Here is a 15,236-nt window from a genome sequence, read left to right as displayed (position 1 = left end):
ACCCTAACAGAAGGACCTACATCATAGTCCCCGTGCTTTGGTAACATGGCTTTCCTCTAGGTTAACCATTAATTTTGAGGATTTTTTTCCTAATGTTCATTTGAACATAAACACACCTTACATTTTGAGTTCCCTGAATTACTGGACATTCATGACTCCCAGTGTGACTACAGTTAAGAGTCCCGGGAAGCCTGTGAAAACGAGCATCTCTCTACACTACCTACACTAAGAACACTGAAAACAAATTCAAACTTAGCTCTTGGCCAACCATCTTCAACAGCGTAGTCTTTTCAGCTTTGTTCCATATTTCAGTTAATTCGTAACACTGCCAGGAGCACAAATATAACCTCTTCAAAAATAAGTTATTTGGAGATTTTTCAAATTATAAATTTTGCAAAAGGAACAAAAGTCATCCATGTTCTCACACTAAGCAGTCTGAGGGTGGGGCTATACAGTTATTTCCTGTATGTTTTAGTATCTCATTTCACCACTCTGCCAACAGACTATTAAATGACTCACCTGATGTTGAGAAGTACAGAGCTTTTATGCAATCTAGCCTAGAGTTGTTAATCAACCTAAATCAATCGCATTTTAATCCTTGAAATAGGAATAGATCACAGTAAGAAGGGCCTTCTGATCTTCCCTCTTCCCAAAACGAAACTATAGAAAGGAGCACTCAATTTATTTTTATGATTAAAAAAAACACCATCTAAGCCAAGTTTTACATGACATTATATATGTAAAATAAAGTACCATTTCCACTTAATTCAGTCTTCAAATATTTTTTATTGGAAGGCCATGCATTGCCTTCATTTATTGTATTTCAAATCACTGTACATTTACTTTTGTGAAAACACTGCCTGCATTTTCTAGTACAAAAAAAACCTAAAAATTGTTTCAGGAATGTAGAGAAATATCCAACTTAAATAGCGAAAAAGTGCACCATAATTACTGCTGCACTGCAGTCATTTCTGCATTTCCCATGTTTCTTAAATAACTATCTTGTCTGATAACACACGATATAAAGAGCAATTATGAAAAACAGACATTTACATATACTTCTAAAGTCTTATTGAGAATATCCTGTTGGCATTGGATAACCAATCATAGGCGCAGCTGCAGTAGCAGGATATGCATATGCCTGTTGGTTCATACCATTGTGCATATTTGGAACATTACTTCCATATTGCTGAGTGCTGTCATAACCATTCTGGTAAGTCCCTGTTGGATTACCAGTCCTAAAACTGGTCTGTATACCAGCAGACACAAAATTACTTCCAAAGCTCCCATTGGTGTAATTTGCAGCACTGTAAACACCATTTTGAGTTTTTGCCCCAAAATCTCTCTTAAGCAGACTAGAGTAACCTCGATCATAATTTTCCCTGTCTCTAAATGTATTAAATCCACCCCTTTTGCCCGCAGAGTATCTGTCCCGACGGTCATCCTTCATGCCTCCTCTACCCCTGGAACGACCTGTCAAGAAAAAAATTGCAGACCTGATTATTTCCATGGCATAAATCATTACTAACAAAAGAATTAGGTCTATCTGTGAAATATTTTCTCAACTCCGCTCTGCACGGAAGATTTTACTCACCCGCCAATACCATTTAAATTGATTTGTAGGCAATTAGGTGACCCCAAACCACCGACATTTCTTATCAAAGGTTGGTCTTACCTGAACCTCTGTCTTCGACCAACTGAAGCAATTTGGGATTAATTGCTTGATTAGCTTCACGAAGCACAGAGATAAGGTCGCTCACTTGCTTTATGTTATTAGGTGTAAAGAAAGTGTATGCTGTGCCTGTTTTGGTACTGCGAGCAGTTCTTCCAATTCGATGAATATAATCCTCTGAGGAGTTAGGGTAGTCATAATTGATGACAAATTTCACATCTTCCACATCTGTAAGGTGTTGCAGTGTGGCAAAATAGCAATGTACGGAGTTTTGCACACCACAACAGCCAGACCAAAAATAAAAAGTTAGACAATTGTATTCCCAAGAAGGTATGGGCTGCAAAAAATACAGTTAAAAAGGTTATCCATTCCCTGTAGGAATACCATTGAGGTTGGGCGGGGTGGGGGAGGGGGGGAGAAAAAAAGAAAAAGCACACGTCATCCTTATGCCTCATTACCCACCCAATGATGGAGCCTGTCAAAAGGACGTGTGTATTCCCTAACACATTCCCAAATTAACAATCCCCTTACAGATCATCAAGTGACATCTGAATGCTTCTGCGCAGTAGGGCCACTATTAAAGGTTCACAGCAACCTCCTCATGTGCTCTCGTTTTGAGGACCTTTCAACAAAAATATACATGGTCCTCTGCATTACACACATATCAGAAGTTCAAAATTCTGGCCACACTGCTTGTCTTGCCAAGACCTTACAACCGCAGCTGCAAGAAAAACATACCTGTCCCCCAAAAGTTGTTTTTATGCACTGTGTCTCGTCTAGGCAAGCGCTTCCAAGAAGCCAGGATTCACTTGAGAATGTGTCTCTCTCTGGCAGGTCTCGACATGACGACTACTGTGCAGGTGAGGGAGGAACTTTCAAAGCACTGCTTTCTTTTCCCACTAAGTGTGAGAAGTTGCTCCTGCTCTAGATCTTATGTGCCAGTACTCACCAATTTGTAAAAGGCTTAGTACCTTTTAAAGCTGCTCTCTCCATTTCAAACTTGAACAAAAATTTCATTGAACATTGAAGTTTGGAAATATTTCTTCGACATTTCAGCAAACTCACTGAAACTCAAAGACCCACAGATCACAGTAAACAGTTTGAAACAACGCTGTACCATGGCAGTCATGCAAAGCATGGGACAGAAGAAATACCACGGCAGTGAACTGTGAGGATAACTTCCATTTTTTTCCCCCGGAGAGAACAGTTTACGGGGCAGAGGTGGTATGTTCTGCCTTTTGAAGATTACTGGCACACTTTCAGCTTTTCACCTCTCTAATCGACTGGAAGCAGCCAGCCGATCACTAGTCCTCCATCCCCCTCGAGTCCTCCGATTGTCATGCCTAGGCCTTGCCACAAAGACTGCACCTTTATATGAAAAAAACTTAGAAAAAATGCAGAGGTTAAAGAAAGCAATAAACTTTCTTTAAAAAAATTATATGGAGATCTTCTGAGAAACCAAGCCATGAATTCGAGTTTGTACTAACCTAGCCCTCTGGAGGCCACATCTGTAGCAATCAGAATAGGAGCCTTTCCATGTTTGAATTCTGCAAAAAAACAAAAGGCACACGTATAATTACTGACTTGAATGGGATTCTAGGTTTTGGGGGGGGGGGGAACTTCACTTGAAATACTTACCATTTAGAACCCAGTCACGCTCCTGCTGACTCTTGTCACCATGGATACCCATGGCAGGCCACCTAAATTAAAGGAAAGTTACGTTAGTAGTCACATTTAAAACCTCATAGATGTTAATCAAGTGCTAAACTATTTTTGGTTACAGACCCTTTTAATTTCACTTGAAATATTGTATATACAGTCTTACCTATACTACCAGATTATTCCTTTGAAACTCAAATCTACCACTGATTAAAGTTTGCCCTTCCCCTACACTCAGCTCTAATAAATATCTGCTTCAATGGAAGAAGCCCACATACCCATCTCTCCTCATTTTTCTAGTGAGTTCATCACATCTTCTTTTGGTTTCAACGAAAACAATGGTTTTATTCTCCTTCTCACTCATGATCTCTTCCATTAAACGAATAAGCCTTGAAGGAAACAAAAAACTGTGAATTCTAAAAGAAGTCCACGGTTATGATGAGCAAAACACTAACTTTAATCTACATGGCTACAAGTTAAAAAGAAAACACCTGCTTAACCTTTCAAATAGTTCTACCTTTGGTCCTTAAATAAACCACAAGAATCTTTTTTCTATAAGAGTGCTATATTAAAACGGTGATAGCCAACAAGTACCTGAATGAAGGAAGCAAGACAATTTTCAGAGTGACTGACAGACTAATTTGAAGTTACCAGATTCCACCCAACTGAAAGTCACTTTTAACATTTGGGGGCTTCCCTGGTGGCGCAGTGGTTGAGAATCTGCCTGCCAATGCAGCGGACATGGGTTCAAGCCCTGGTCTGGGAAGATCCCACATGCCACAGAGCAACTAGGCCGGTGAGCCGCAACTACTGAGCCTGTGCTCCCAACAAGAAAGGCCGCGATAGTGAGAGGCCCGCGCACCGCGCTGAAGAGTGGCCCCCGCTCGCTGCAACTGGAGAAAGCCCTCGCACAGAAACGAAGACCCAACACAGCCAAAAATAAATAAATTTTAAAAAAAATAACATTTTAAACAATTTGTGAAGTTTTTATAGTCAAACTTACTTTTCATCCTTTTCTACGTCATGACACACATCCACAATCTGAAGAATGTTGTGATTTGCACTCAGTTCTAGTGCACCAATGTTTATATGAATATAGTCTTTCAAGAAATCTTCAGCAAGCTGCCTTACTTCTTTTGGCCAAGTAGCACTCCACATTAGGGTCTGCCTATCAGGCTAAAGATTTTTGGATTAAAAAATGCACTGTATTCTAAGAATGGATTTAGAGCTAAATTTGAAGAGAACACATTTGAAGGGCACTTACTCTTATCTGATCCACAATCTTCCTTATTTGGGGTTCGAATCCCATATCAAGCATTCTATCTGCTTCATCAAGGACAAGGTAGGTGGTTCTTCTTAGATTGGTTTTCCCACATTCTAAGAAGTCAATCAGTCTTCCAGGTGTTGCAATACAGATCTCCACACCTTCAATTAAACACACAAATGCAACCATGACATCTAAAACTTTCAGCATCACCAGTGACAAATAAAACCTTGTTACATACCTCTCTCCAAATCACGTATCTGTGGTCCCTTGGGAGCACCACCATAAATACAAGTGGACTTCAAGCGACATGCTCTACAGTATTCAGCAGCTACTTGCTGTACCTGTTGGGCCAGTTCCCGAGTTGGTGCCAGCACCAAGCACTATGGAAAGAGAAAGTGGAACACCTTTAGTAGAGTCCTGGATTCTAGTTTTAGAGTGACAATTTATTAGTGTTACACACTGGCAGATAATTTACTTTGTCAATACCCAAAGCAACTTTGTCTCTAGGTAAACCAGGTGAGATCACTAATATCTCTATATAAAACCACCACAAATTGACTTTTGCTATATATTCTACAAACTTCTACACTTCTAACCAAAAACTGATAGAGTATATATGTAAACTTACAATAGGCCCATCACCTCTCTCTAGAAATGGCTGATGATTGATGTGGACAATGGCAGGCAGCAAATACTATTCAGGGAGAAAGCAAACAACAAAAGTTACATTCAAATACTTCTGGTTTCTTTTAATTCCCAACCCATTTTCTCTAGCACATGTCACATAACTTGAAAGTTCTCCCAAACTTACAGACAATGTCTTCCCAGATCCAGTTTGTGCTACCCCAACCATATCCAATCCACTTAGAGCAACTGGCCATCCCTGAGCTTGAATAGCTGTAGGTTCAGTAAAGTTCTGCCTTGCAATCACATCCATGACGTTTGCTGTAATTATTGACAGCAATTAAAAATAAGTAATGCCAAGAAAAAAAAATTAAGAAGAAGAAAAAAGTGGGGAAAACTAGCACTTACCAGGGAAGTTCGCTTCATAAAAATTCAGTACTGGCTTTGGACAGTTGTGACCTCTGACTGTTATTTCCTTGCTTCTTCTGTATGTCTCTACCTCTTGCTACAAAACAAATCATAAAAATCCAGTGAAATCTCATGACAATTCCCGCTAACTAAATATAAATCCCTGAATTTATAATTATCTACTTTAAGATGACCTTCAAAAATTTGGATCCACATACAGAAAACTGCATGTAGTACAAGAACCACCTATTATGTTACACTCAACTCTTCCACGTAAAAGTCAACGTCCCATGTCTCCAAAAGTGAGAAACACCTCTTCCCCAACTACTTACTTGGAAAACATGAGTTTCCCAAAATTTGCAAGAAATTTCTAGTCAGATTTTGATTCACTGAAAAATCAGTGAGTTATAGCCTGATGAAGCCACATGAAGTTACTCACTGCTGTACGCCTAGCCAAATCAGGGTGTTCCTGATAAAAATTCTTCTCAAATTTGGGCAGCTCATCAAGATTCCACTTCTTTTTAACCAGTTTCTCCCCAGGATTTCCAAACTTCTTTCCAGATAAGGGCCCTGCCCTACTTCCTCCAAATCGAGGGGCACCAAACCTAAAATTAAAAAAAAAAAAAAGTTGTATTTTCAACATGTACAGACTTACCTACCATCCCTGAGCACATGCTAAAGATCAATGAAAGATTGGAGATGGAAGACCCAGCTGTCCTTAGCGATAGTCATTCTTTCAAAAGCCACAATAAGCACCGCATCTCCCTCATTTCACGTTGTGCGAAGTCCACACCACTGAAGCCAAATCAAGAGCCCGGGATTTACCAGGTTGGAAGCTGGCTGCCCGAGCACTAGTTCCGATTACAAGGATAGACAACAGCTGGTTGCTACTAATCTTTTCCACAAGACTAAAAATTAAATGTCTAAGAACGACAATAAAGAAAGAAGAAAACAGCTTAATAGTGACGCTATTTACCAGCCGTCCTCAAGCATAAGAGCTTTGGTTTTAATGGATATCGGAACAACACAGGCAGTGAAAGCAGAACAAGGAAGGTGGTCTCGGAGACAGTCATGCAAGCCAATCGAGTTGGGGGGATCCCGCAGTAGGACTCCCGACCGAGAAAGCGAAATTATATAACGCAAAGAAAAAGAGAAGGAGGAGCTGGAGACTACCGGGGGAGGAGTCCCGACCCGGGCGGAGTCGGCCGGGCGGCGTTCCCGCTGGGGCGGCGCTTCCCCCTTTGTCTCGCATTTCTCTCTGCGCCACATTTTCTCGACGCTGCCATTTTGAGCTCCTCCGCCGGGCGGGGTAACAAAGGCGCCGCCGCCATGTCCGCCGCCGGCATTTTCTACCCACGGCTTAGCCACATGGCCGACTCCCGAGGTGCCTCCTGCCCCCGCCGCATTAACGGCTTCAGAGGCGGCCCCCTCGGCACCCACAGAATCCCTGAGGCCCCTAAAACTCCTCCCGAAACGTTGCACCTAAGAGCGGCGACTTCGCCTCGAAGCACTGTGCTTTCCTTCCCTAAAAAATGCGCTCCTCGAAATTCTCCCAACAGCCGCTAAATCATCGAGGCCGCGATGCCCCCCTCCCACACAAAAGGCGATCTTAAGAGTCGTTAACAGGAAACTCCCAGTTTTGGACAAATATCAAAATGGCGCAAACCTTCTTCAATGGAGGAGGCCCAAGGATAAGCTGAAGAAGGCGAGTTTCCACCGCCACCCCGCCCCCCGCAACCCTCATCGGCCTCCCATCCCCCACCCGCCTGGCCTGACAGGTCGGTTCCCACACTCACCCTCGATCCCGGCCGCGGTCTCGGTCACTCGAATAACCCGACATGGCGTCAATGGTTGCGGTTGGCGGGGAGCGAAGCGGAGAGAATCGAGTGCGGCGAGTCGCTGGAAGTGGCTCCGGCGACGGCGAAGCCTTGCGGGGGCGGCAGCGGCGGACGGACGGCGATGACAAGAACCGATGCTGCCGACAAAAGACCGGTGGAAATGAATGAGGTGCCGGCGGCGTCCCGGCAGCCGGTTTTATAGCCTGGACCGCCTCCTCCGCCGCAGAGAATGCTGGGAGCCGCTCTATGACCTAATCACTCCGCCCCTGCGCAGAGGCCGCAACGCCAGCCGACGTTCCGGTATCCGCCATGTTCTCGCCCCTCCCCCCGCGGCCCCTCCCTCAGCGTCGCCCGTTTTTCGCCCCTTACAAGGGTGGGCCCACCCGGCCACCCGGCCACCCGGCCACCCACCACTGGGGTGCCTCAGCTTGCACTCTTTTGACTTCACCTTTTTCTCGTCTTTCACACTTCAAGGAAGCCACCGCGCCCTTTTCCAGGTACAGCCCAGACAATAAAATGGCCAGGCGAACCCGCTCTGTCCACTTGGAGATGTTTACGTCTCCAGAGAGCTTTCAAGCCCATAACCAACCAAAGCGAGAAGGCGGAGCCTGACATTGTCACGTGACTGCCCCTTCCCCCCGGGTGAGTGGGCCGCACTACTTCCCCAGTTGGCTTCGGCGGAGGAGTACAAGACAGAATAGCTCACCGGAAGTGCTGTGCTAATGCCCTCGGGAGATCGGCCTGGGCTGCTGGGTGACCCGGGCTGTCAAACCCACCCACCCGAGATCCCCTTAGCGGGATCTGGCCGGTGGAGAATAGTTTCTAGAGCCCGCAAACGGCCGCCTCGGCACGTGCTGCGAAAGGAAGTGCTCCCTTGGTGACCAATCAGCAGCGAGAAGCCGTTTTAACGTCCCTCCCTCTTCCACCCCTCCTTCACGGCCCTTTCGTTAGGTTCTTCCTTCTGTCACCGCTGGGTTTGCGCCGCGAGGCCCTCCCAGGACACCGTCCCGCGCGCGCCCGGCTGGGAGTCCGGCGAGGACCTGCCTCCGCGACATGTCCTGCTCAGAGGCTGGTGAGTCTCGGCCTTGAGCCCCGGTTGTGTGTGGACTGAAGCCGTACAGTCCAAGTCCTCGAACGCTCCTGCCCATCTTATCTTGAGGCCTCGGGCGGGTCTGGGCTGCCGGTGGGGCTCGTGACAGACACCCCGTCGTAGTCGGCGGGTTTTCTGAATCGGGTCTGTCAGTCCCGCTCCCTGGCCCCTTCGAAGCGGTCGAGCCTGGTTTGGGGGCGGGGGGAGAGAAGGGCCCTGCGGCGAGGCCCGCAGCACGCCCGCCTCTTGGCTGCAAAAACGGACGGTCAGAAAGTGTCCTTCCCCGGACAGCTGTTTCTCTGGGGAATGTGCCCTCTGCTCTTGCATTGTGGGGATTGAGGCCGTACGTGCATCTGTTTTGAACTTCTGAGGACTGGCATTGTAAATATCTGTTGATGCCTCTTCCAAAGTAGAATAGTGGTGGACTTTTCTCTTCAGTGCTTTCTAGAGTTAACCGGCTTTGTCCAGCGCCGCTTTTGAAAAGCGAATTGATTTGGTTGTCTAGGACGCTTTCATTCTTTTCTCCAAGACAGCATTCAAACCAGTTGTCATGGTTTGGTCAGCTGTGAGTAATGGGCATGGGGAGAGGGAGATAATGTGCCTTGAAGACACACTTACACATACACACATTTATTTCTAGACATACTGAAGATAACGCACACAGAATAAAAGAATTTCCCCCTTACTCGCCAGTTATTTGAGGGAATAAGTGTTTCAAACTTGCTAAGTTACCTTTGGTCGAGAAACCCTTGAAATAATTTTGCTAATCCCAACGATAAAGGGGTGATACACAGGAAACTTCGACAGTATTGGTAATGTGTTAGCTCTGAATTTAGAGACGTTTTTATGTATTTCTCAAATTTCCTTTCATATACATCAAATATAATTAAAAATGGAACAGATGCAGTAATGTTGGTGTCATTACTGCAGTTCTTATGGTGTCATTACTCCAGTTCTTAACAGCCTAAGTTAATCACCACCTGTTTGGGCATCAGAGAAATTCCACCTTGAACAAGATAATTAGGTAAAAACATGACTAATGCTATGGGGAATTTGAAGCACCATCCATTAATTGGTTTCTAGTAACCTCAAATTATTATTCACAATCTGTCTTATATAAAACATAATATTCCTGTTTACTTGTAAATGTGTTTTAAATAAAAAGACCTATGTATGGCTTGTAAAATGAGGACTACGGTAAGTAACGTAAGATTTTAGGTTGCAGCAGTGAAAATTGGATCTGCATCATAGTTTTGACTACATTGAAATTATTGGAAGTCATCTCAAGAAATTAAATACATCTTTTCAAAAATCATGACTAGGAGGGTCTTTGAAGTTCTCTAACAATCAAATTCCTTATCTTCTATAGAATTCAATATCTGTTTTTGTGGGGGTGTTTTTTTAAATGAACGTATATGATGTTTTCTAGTACAAGTTAAGGCTGATCTTTTCCCTTCCTTTCCCAACAGAGTGGGTAACCATTGCCAATAATCTTCTTTTGCAATGTCACATACACCTGAGGATTCGAGAACTAGAAGACTGTGATGCTAATGTTTTTATTGCTCTTTATCAGTCTGTTTTGGGAGAAAAGGTACCAGGTAAGGGTACTTAAAAGTGGGAGTAATAGTGTCTGTATCTTAGGCCATAAGTTTCTAGGGTTTTCTAGTTAGATCCTATAGTACATATAAAATCTTGAGTTTTCTCTTTGCGTACATCTTATTTCTATCTAAATAATAGCATTCATTGCCTTAATGAATACCTTAGGAGACCCACCTGTAATAACTGCCTTGGTCATCAACTGTTTAATCATTCGTAATGCCCTGTGAAAGTCACACCTTTTCTGTAAATGTACCTTCATAGTTCTAAAATTGAGTGGAATTTGCAAACTTGTTGAATCCTGGTATTTAACCAATGTTATGGATAAGAATTGTTGTTTGCACTTTGTTCCCGGTTAAATATCTCAGAGTTCTTATCCATAGATTGCTTTGCTGCCTCTGTATCTTTATATAGTTTATAACCATTAAGCACTAAAGTTCTGTGTAGTCTCTCTTCCCTCCATTACCATGAGTCAGTGCCCTCATCGCTTCCTGGAATAATGGGATGGCCTCCAGCTGGTATCTTTGATACTAGTCTCAACTCTCTTTAGGGTTCAGAGGCAGGTAGTTATTAGACCAGTCTTTTTTTTTTTTTATGTGGGATCTTCCCGGACCAGGGCTCGAACCCATGTCCCCTGCATTAGCAGGTGGACTCCCAACCACTGCGCCACCAGGGAAGCCCCTAGACCAGTCTTTTAGAATACTTTTTTTCATCCTTCCCCAAGACATTCATCTTCCTCAATACCAGAGGAGAAACTCCAAATTTAAGTTGTTGTTAAAATCTTTCGACACTATGCTGATCTTTTAAACCTTTATACCAATAATTCCCAATAGGCTGCTTTAACAAGACATACCACGAATCCTTCCCTGCACACCTGCCTATGGTTATAGGTTAAAGTCTCCCTTGGATTTTCTCCCTTATTAGAGTATTAGTATCTCCTTGAATTCAGGGACCTTTTTAGCTTTCTTTAACACGGTGCTTATTATAGAGCATGTTCATATATATGTTGATTGAATAAATATTCAACCATATTCAATCAATAAACATTCAGCCACTAAAGATTCTACTTTGTGGAATTCAGGCTCTGTTTATCTGTACATTATAGCTTGCTCTATTTGGGCAGAGCTCAGAGGCCTGGTCAGAGACAGATAGATGAAAACTTGGACTCTCATAGATGCAAAATTATGTAGTTTTTTTCCCACAGACCTCATAGCTATTCCCAGGAGTCAAGAGGATGAAGCTCACAATGTACAAGCAGTAATTGATTCATTGGCTTTGGATTATCTGCAGGTCAGCTTGTCTCACATAACAGGTTGGTATATACTTAACCATCAGATAATTTTGCGTTTTACTGAAATAATTTGTTTTGTAGCACTCTAGATATTGTTTAACCAAATGAGTAAGCTTGTGAAATAGACCAAACAGCAAGACTGAGCCAAGACAATTCACTGGTATAGTTAAGACAACCATCCTTATGAGCTTTTCCAGGAGTCATACATTGAGTTTGGGATAGGTCTAAGATATAAGAATCCTAGCTGGTAGTTTGAGGTGTGTTTTGTTGTTGTTACTTTAAAGCTATCAGTCTGCTTGTTTGTAGTTGCTAAAAATTAGAAACACCTAAATGTCCATTAATAGGAACAGGTTAAATAAATTATTATAGCTCCATATAGGGAACTACTCTGCAGCTGTGAAAGATAATTGATGGTGCTCTGTATACAGCGTTCCATATTAGCAGAATGATCTCTAATATATATTGTATGAGAAAAACGTGGTGCGGTTATAATGCTAATATGCAGAGTATGCTACTATTTGTAAAAACTAAGGTGGGGAGAAACTATATGCAGTTGATTGAATGCCAAAGGACTCTCTAGAAGCATATGCAAAAAACCTGTAATACTGATTACCTCCAATGAGAGGAACTACAGGGCTGCAGGACAAGGGTGGGGATGAGACTTTTCATTTTATACCTTTTGCACTTTTGGAATTTTGAACCATGTGAATGTATTACCTGTTCAAAATAAATAAAACCGTAAATTGTTTTTCAGCCTTTTTCCAAAAAAGTGTACATGCTTGTATTTAAAAGCCAAATGTACCAAATACGTTTGTAAATCCCTATTTTTGGTAAATAGAAAATGAGGATTAGTTCAGTAAATTATTACAAGCTAATGAACAGAGGGAATCTTGGGGACTTCAAACTATACTTAAGTCACTAAGCGAAGGTTTATACTGTTTTATTCTTTGACAGTCATTAAAAGAGGTATATGTTAATCAGGGTAGGTCATTTACATCTCTTATTTTGATATATCAATAAGATCTTAAGTTTTTTAGTGTAGTTCTAGGTGAATGAATGTGGTAAACTAGTTTGGAGAAAATTCATTTTGAGGGATAACCCTGGGATTTCCCTGTTCTTTTGAAATTTGGAATGGCTTTATCACCCAAGTAGGGTAATTTCTGGTATTTGTATTTACTGAATAAACATACTGTACACCAAGGTTGTGTCTGCTTATAGAACTTTTTGATGCAGAGCTGCCCCTGACAACTCATACCCACCCCATCCCCATGGAAAGTTGCAAAACTGCTTACCTCCTCCAGTAGACTGCAAAGCAGCAGTGTTCCCTCCTGCAATTTTTTTTCGCCAGCCTAATAAAGTTCAGCTTAGTTGCTTTATTTTATACTTCAGTATAAAACTTAGAGGATGAAGTCCACTTATTTTGCTTCTTGATAAATGAAGGACTATGCCAATGAATTATCAACCATACTATTCAAGACTACCCCTTTTTCTCCAGATATAATCAAGCATCAAGAAATTAATGTTTTTAATATTTATAATATTTATAATATTTTTTCTCCTGGATTAATTTATAATCTTTGTATCGTGAACAATATTTTCACAGTGGTATATCCATTTCAAAATTATGAGGCTTTCAATTTCTTGGTTAATTTTTTTTAATAGCTCTGTATTCTGTGTTCAGGAGAAAATATAGTGAAAGGAGATAAAGAATCTATTAAGAATCTCCTAGAAATATTTGATGGGTTACTGGAATATCTTACAGAACACATCAGTGAAACATCTCACGAGAAAAGTAAGTTTAAGAAAAAAATTTGGTTTGATTTATATTCTGTGTTATGTCTCTTTTTGTCTTTTATCTTTTTGCCTATTTTTCTCCATAGTAATTAGAATCACTAATACACTGTATCTGATAAATTTAATTATAAATTAAATTTCAATTCTCATTGTTCCAAGTGGTTGAAACCTCTATCCTAGACTACCATCATGTCTTTTGTTAACTTGGATATTGCTTATAAGGTACTTTAAAGCTAATCTATAATAGAAAGCTAAATCTGGCTAAAATTGCTTATTGTCCTATTACATGAAATTCCTTACTCCAAAATTTCCTATGTCAGAACTGCCATTTTTGTTATAAATTTGGATACTGGGGAGGCATCAGCAGGAAGGGTTGGTACATTTCTGTCTCCAACCTACACTTCAGTTTGTGACAGCATGAATATTTTTTATTTCATTCTTCAAGTGACTCAGTTCTCCAAATCGTAACGGTTTATTGTATGAAATTTTGATATTATGTTTTTTTAATGATAAAGATCATTATTGCTGTATTATTTTCCAAAGGTATCGTGGTTATTTAAACTGGATCATTAGTGTATAAGTGCTATTCATAATCTTTGGCTCTATAAATCCCATTTCTAGGGATTTGTCCTAAGAAAATAATACAAAAGAAAGGTGCTTGAAGGTCTTCACACAATGTTATCATTGGGGGAAAAAAACAAAGAACCTTATGTCTTAACAGTTTGAGACTGGTCAATAAATAATACTGTATGTATTAATACACAGTGAATAATATATGACCCATATTAGAATGGGTTTACTATTGTAAAGTTATCCAACACAAGTTTTTAGCAGCAATAGCAATTAGTATAAATTCTAATACAAACGAAGACAAAAAATTTGGGCAGGCTCATCATTCCTAATTCTCACACTGTTGATGGTGAGACCTATGCTGTGAATATAACATCTGAAATTAATCTTAAATTTTTTAGTTAGAGGTAGTTTTCTACCTTTTATCCTTGTTGCTGAAAAAGACTTAAAAGCATATAGAGATAAGGCCTAGAAGGAAAGATTGAAAGGCACGCCACACTGTACATTTTTTTTTTTTTTTTTACACACACACACTGTATTTTATTTTTACAAGAGATAAATAGACTGACACCAAGCATTGTACATGGATGACCACAACAAAAGCAATGATGATTGCAATTACCAAACATGAAACACACTCATACTATGTCATAATATTGACATTCAGTCCAGTAATCCTCCACTGTAACAGCTCCTTTACTTTGCAGTGAAAATTGATTTGTATATTCTTTGCCTCTGAGTCCTTGTGGGATTTTTTTTTTTTTTAAATTCAGACAGAAAGTCACAAAAATTATACTCATCCTCATCAGTTCACTCAGTCCCATGTAATTAATTTTTTTTTTTCATCTTGATCTTTTGTTAGCACTTTTATGAGTTCATCAGTTTTTCATTAGAGTTCTGAAAATGCTTATTCATTCAGTTCAGCAGTACAGTCAGTTACCAGAAACCTGTACTTGTCAGAGTCTTTCCCATGAATTTCTTGAAGATGGAACCCTTTTATAGGAACATATTTGCAAAATCATCAGAGTACACCCAGAACTGTCTGTAAATGACAAAAGACTTAAAAATGACCACGGTTAAAGATTTGATGAAAGTTCATAATAATGCAGTTGACAAGAAAATTAATTATTTCTGAGATATACATTTTAAAGTAATAACTAGGATTATTACTTATAACATTATACCAGAACATATAAGATTTTTAGAAATTTCATGTAATGTCTGAAACATTTATATTAACATATTTCCATACAAATAACCCAATGAAAGTTTAGTATTAGTTGTTTTGTTTGTTTTTTTATACTGCAGGTTCTTATTAGGCATCAATTTTATACACATCGCTGTATACATGTCAATCCCAATCGCCCAATTCAAAAAACTTCTGAGTTTTGAGTGTTTAATGTATGTTAAATATCAACCTAGGTACT

The 15,236-nt window shown here is 40.7% G+C and overlaps 2 protein-coding genes across 3 annotated transcripts in view; one reads left to right on the top strand and one right to left on the bottom strand.

The window, feature by feature from the left end:
• Window positions 1-766: 766 nt before the first annotated feature.
• DDX5 (DEAD-box helicase 5) lies at window positions 767-8,197 on the bottom strand. 2 transcript variants are annotated; one of them, XM_068530124.1, is made up of 14 exons: window positions 8,175-8,197; window positions 7,427-7,605; window positions 6,070-6,235; window positions 5,631-5,727; window positions 5,410-5,543; window positions 5,227-5,292; window positions 4,837-4,978; window positions 4,596-4,756; window positions 4,335-4,507; window positions 3,610-3,720; window positions 3,311-3,372; window positions 3,160-3,219; window positions 1,676-1,900; window positions 767-1,473 (listed from the first exon to the last, which is right to left on the bottom strand). In XM_068530124.1, the coding sequence occupies exons 2-14, from the start codon at window positions 7,468-7,470 to the stop codon at window positions 1,070-1,072; spliced, it is 1,845 nt and encodes a 614-aa protein (XP_068386225.1). In that variant the 5' UTR covers window positions 7,471-7,605; window positions 8,175-8,197; the 3' UTR covers window positions 767-1,069. The 2 variants fall into 2 exon arrangements, with proteins under 2 accessions (XP_068386225.1, XP_068386224.1); XM_068530123.1 differs by lacking the exon at window positions 8,175-8,197 and adding an exon at window positions 7,917-8,043.
• The window catches only part of CEP95 (centrosomal protein 95), a 68,347-nt gene continuing 61,211 nt past the window's right edge, over window positions 8,101-15,236 (top strand). Inside the window, exons 1-5 of the mRNA XM_068530122.1 lie at window positions 8,101-8,110; window positions 8,420-8,540; window positions 10,028-10,156; window positions 11,359-11,466; window positions 13,127-13,237. Coding sequence (XP_068386223.1) covers window positions 8,522-8,540; window positions 10,028-10,156; window positions 11,359-11,466; window positions 13,127-13,237 — 367 coding nt within the window. The 5' untranslated portion in view covers window positions 8,101-8,110; window positions 8,420-8,521. The remainder of the gene's footprint in view (window positions 8,111-8,419; window positions 8,541-10,027; window positions 10,157-11,358; window positions 11,467-13,126; window positions 13,238-15,236) is intronic.

Source organism: Eschrichtius robustus, chromosome 20 (genome assembly GCF_028021215.1).
Source record: "Eschrichtius robustus isolate mEscRob2 chromosome 20, mEscRob2.pri, whole genome shotgun sequence".
NCBI lineage: Eukaryota > Metazoa > Chordata > Mammalia > Artiodactyla > Eschrichtiidae > Eschrichtius > Eschrichtius robustus.
Note: the sequence above shows the minus strand (reverse complement) of the source record. Positions and strands in the feature narration are given on the sequence as shown.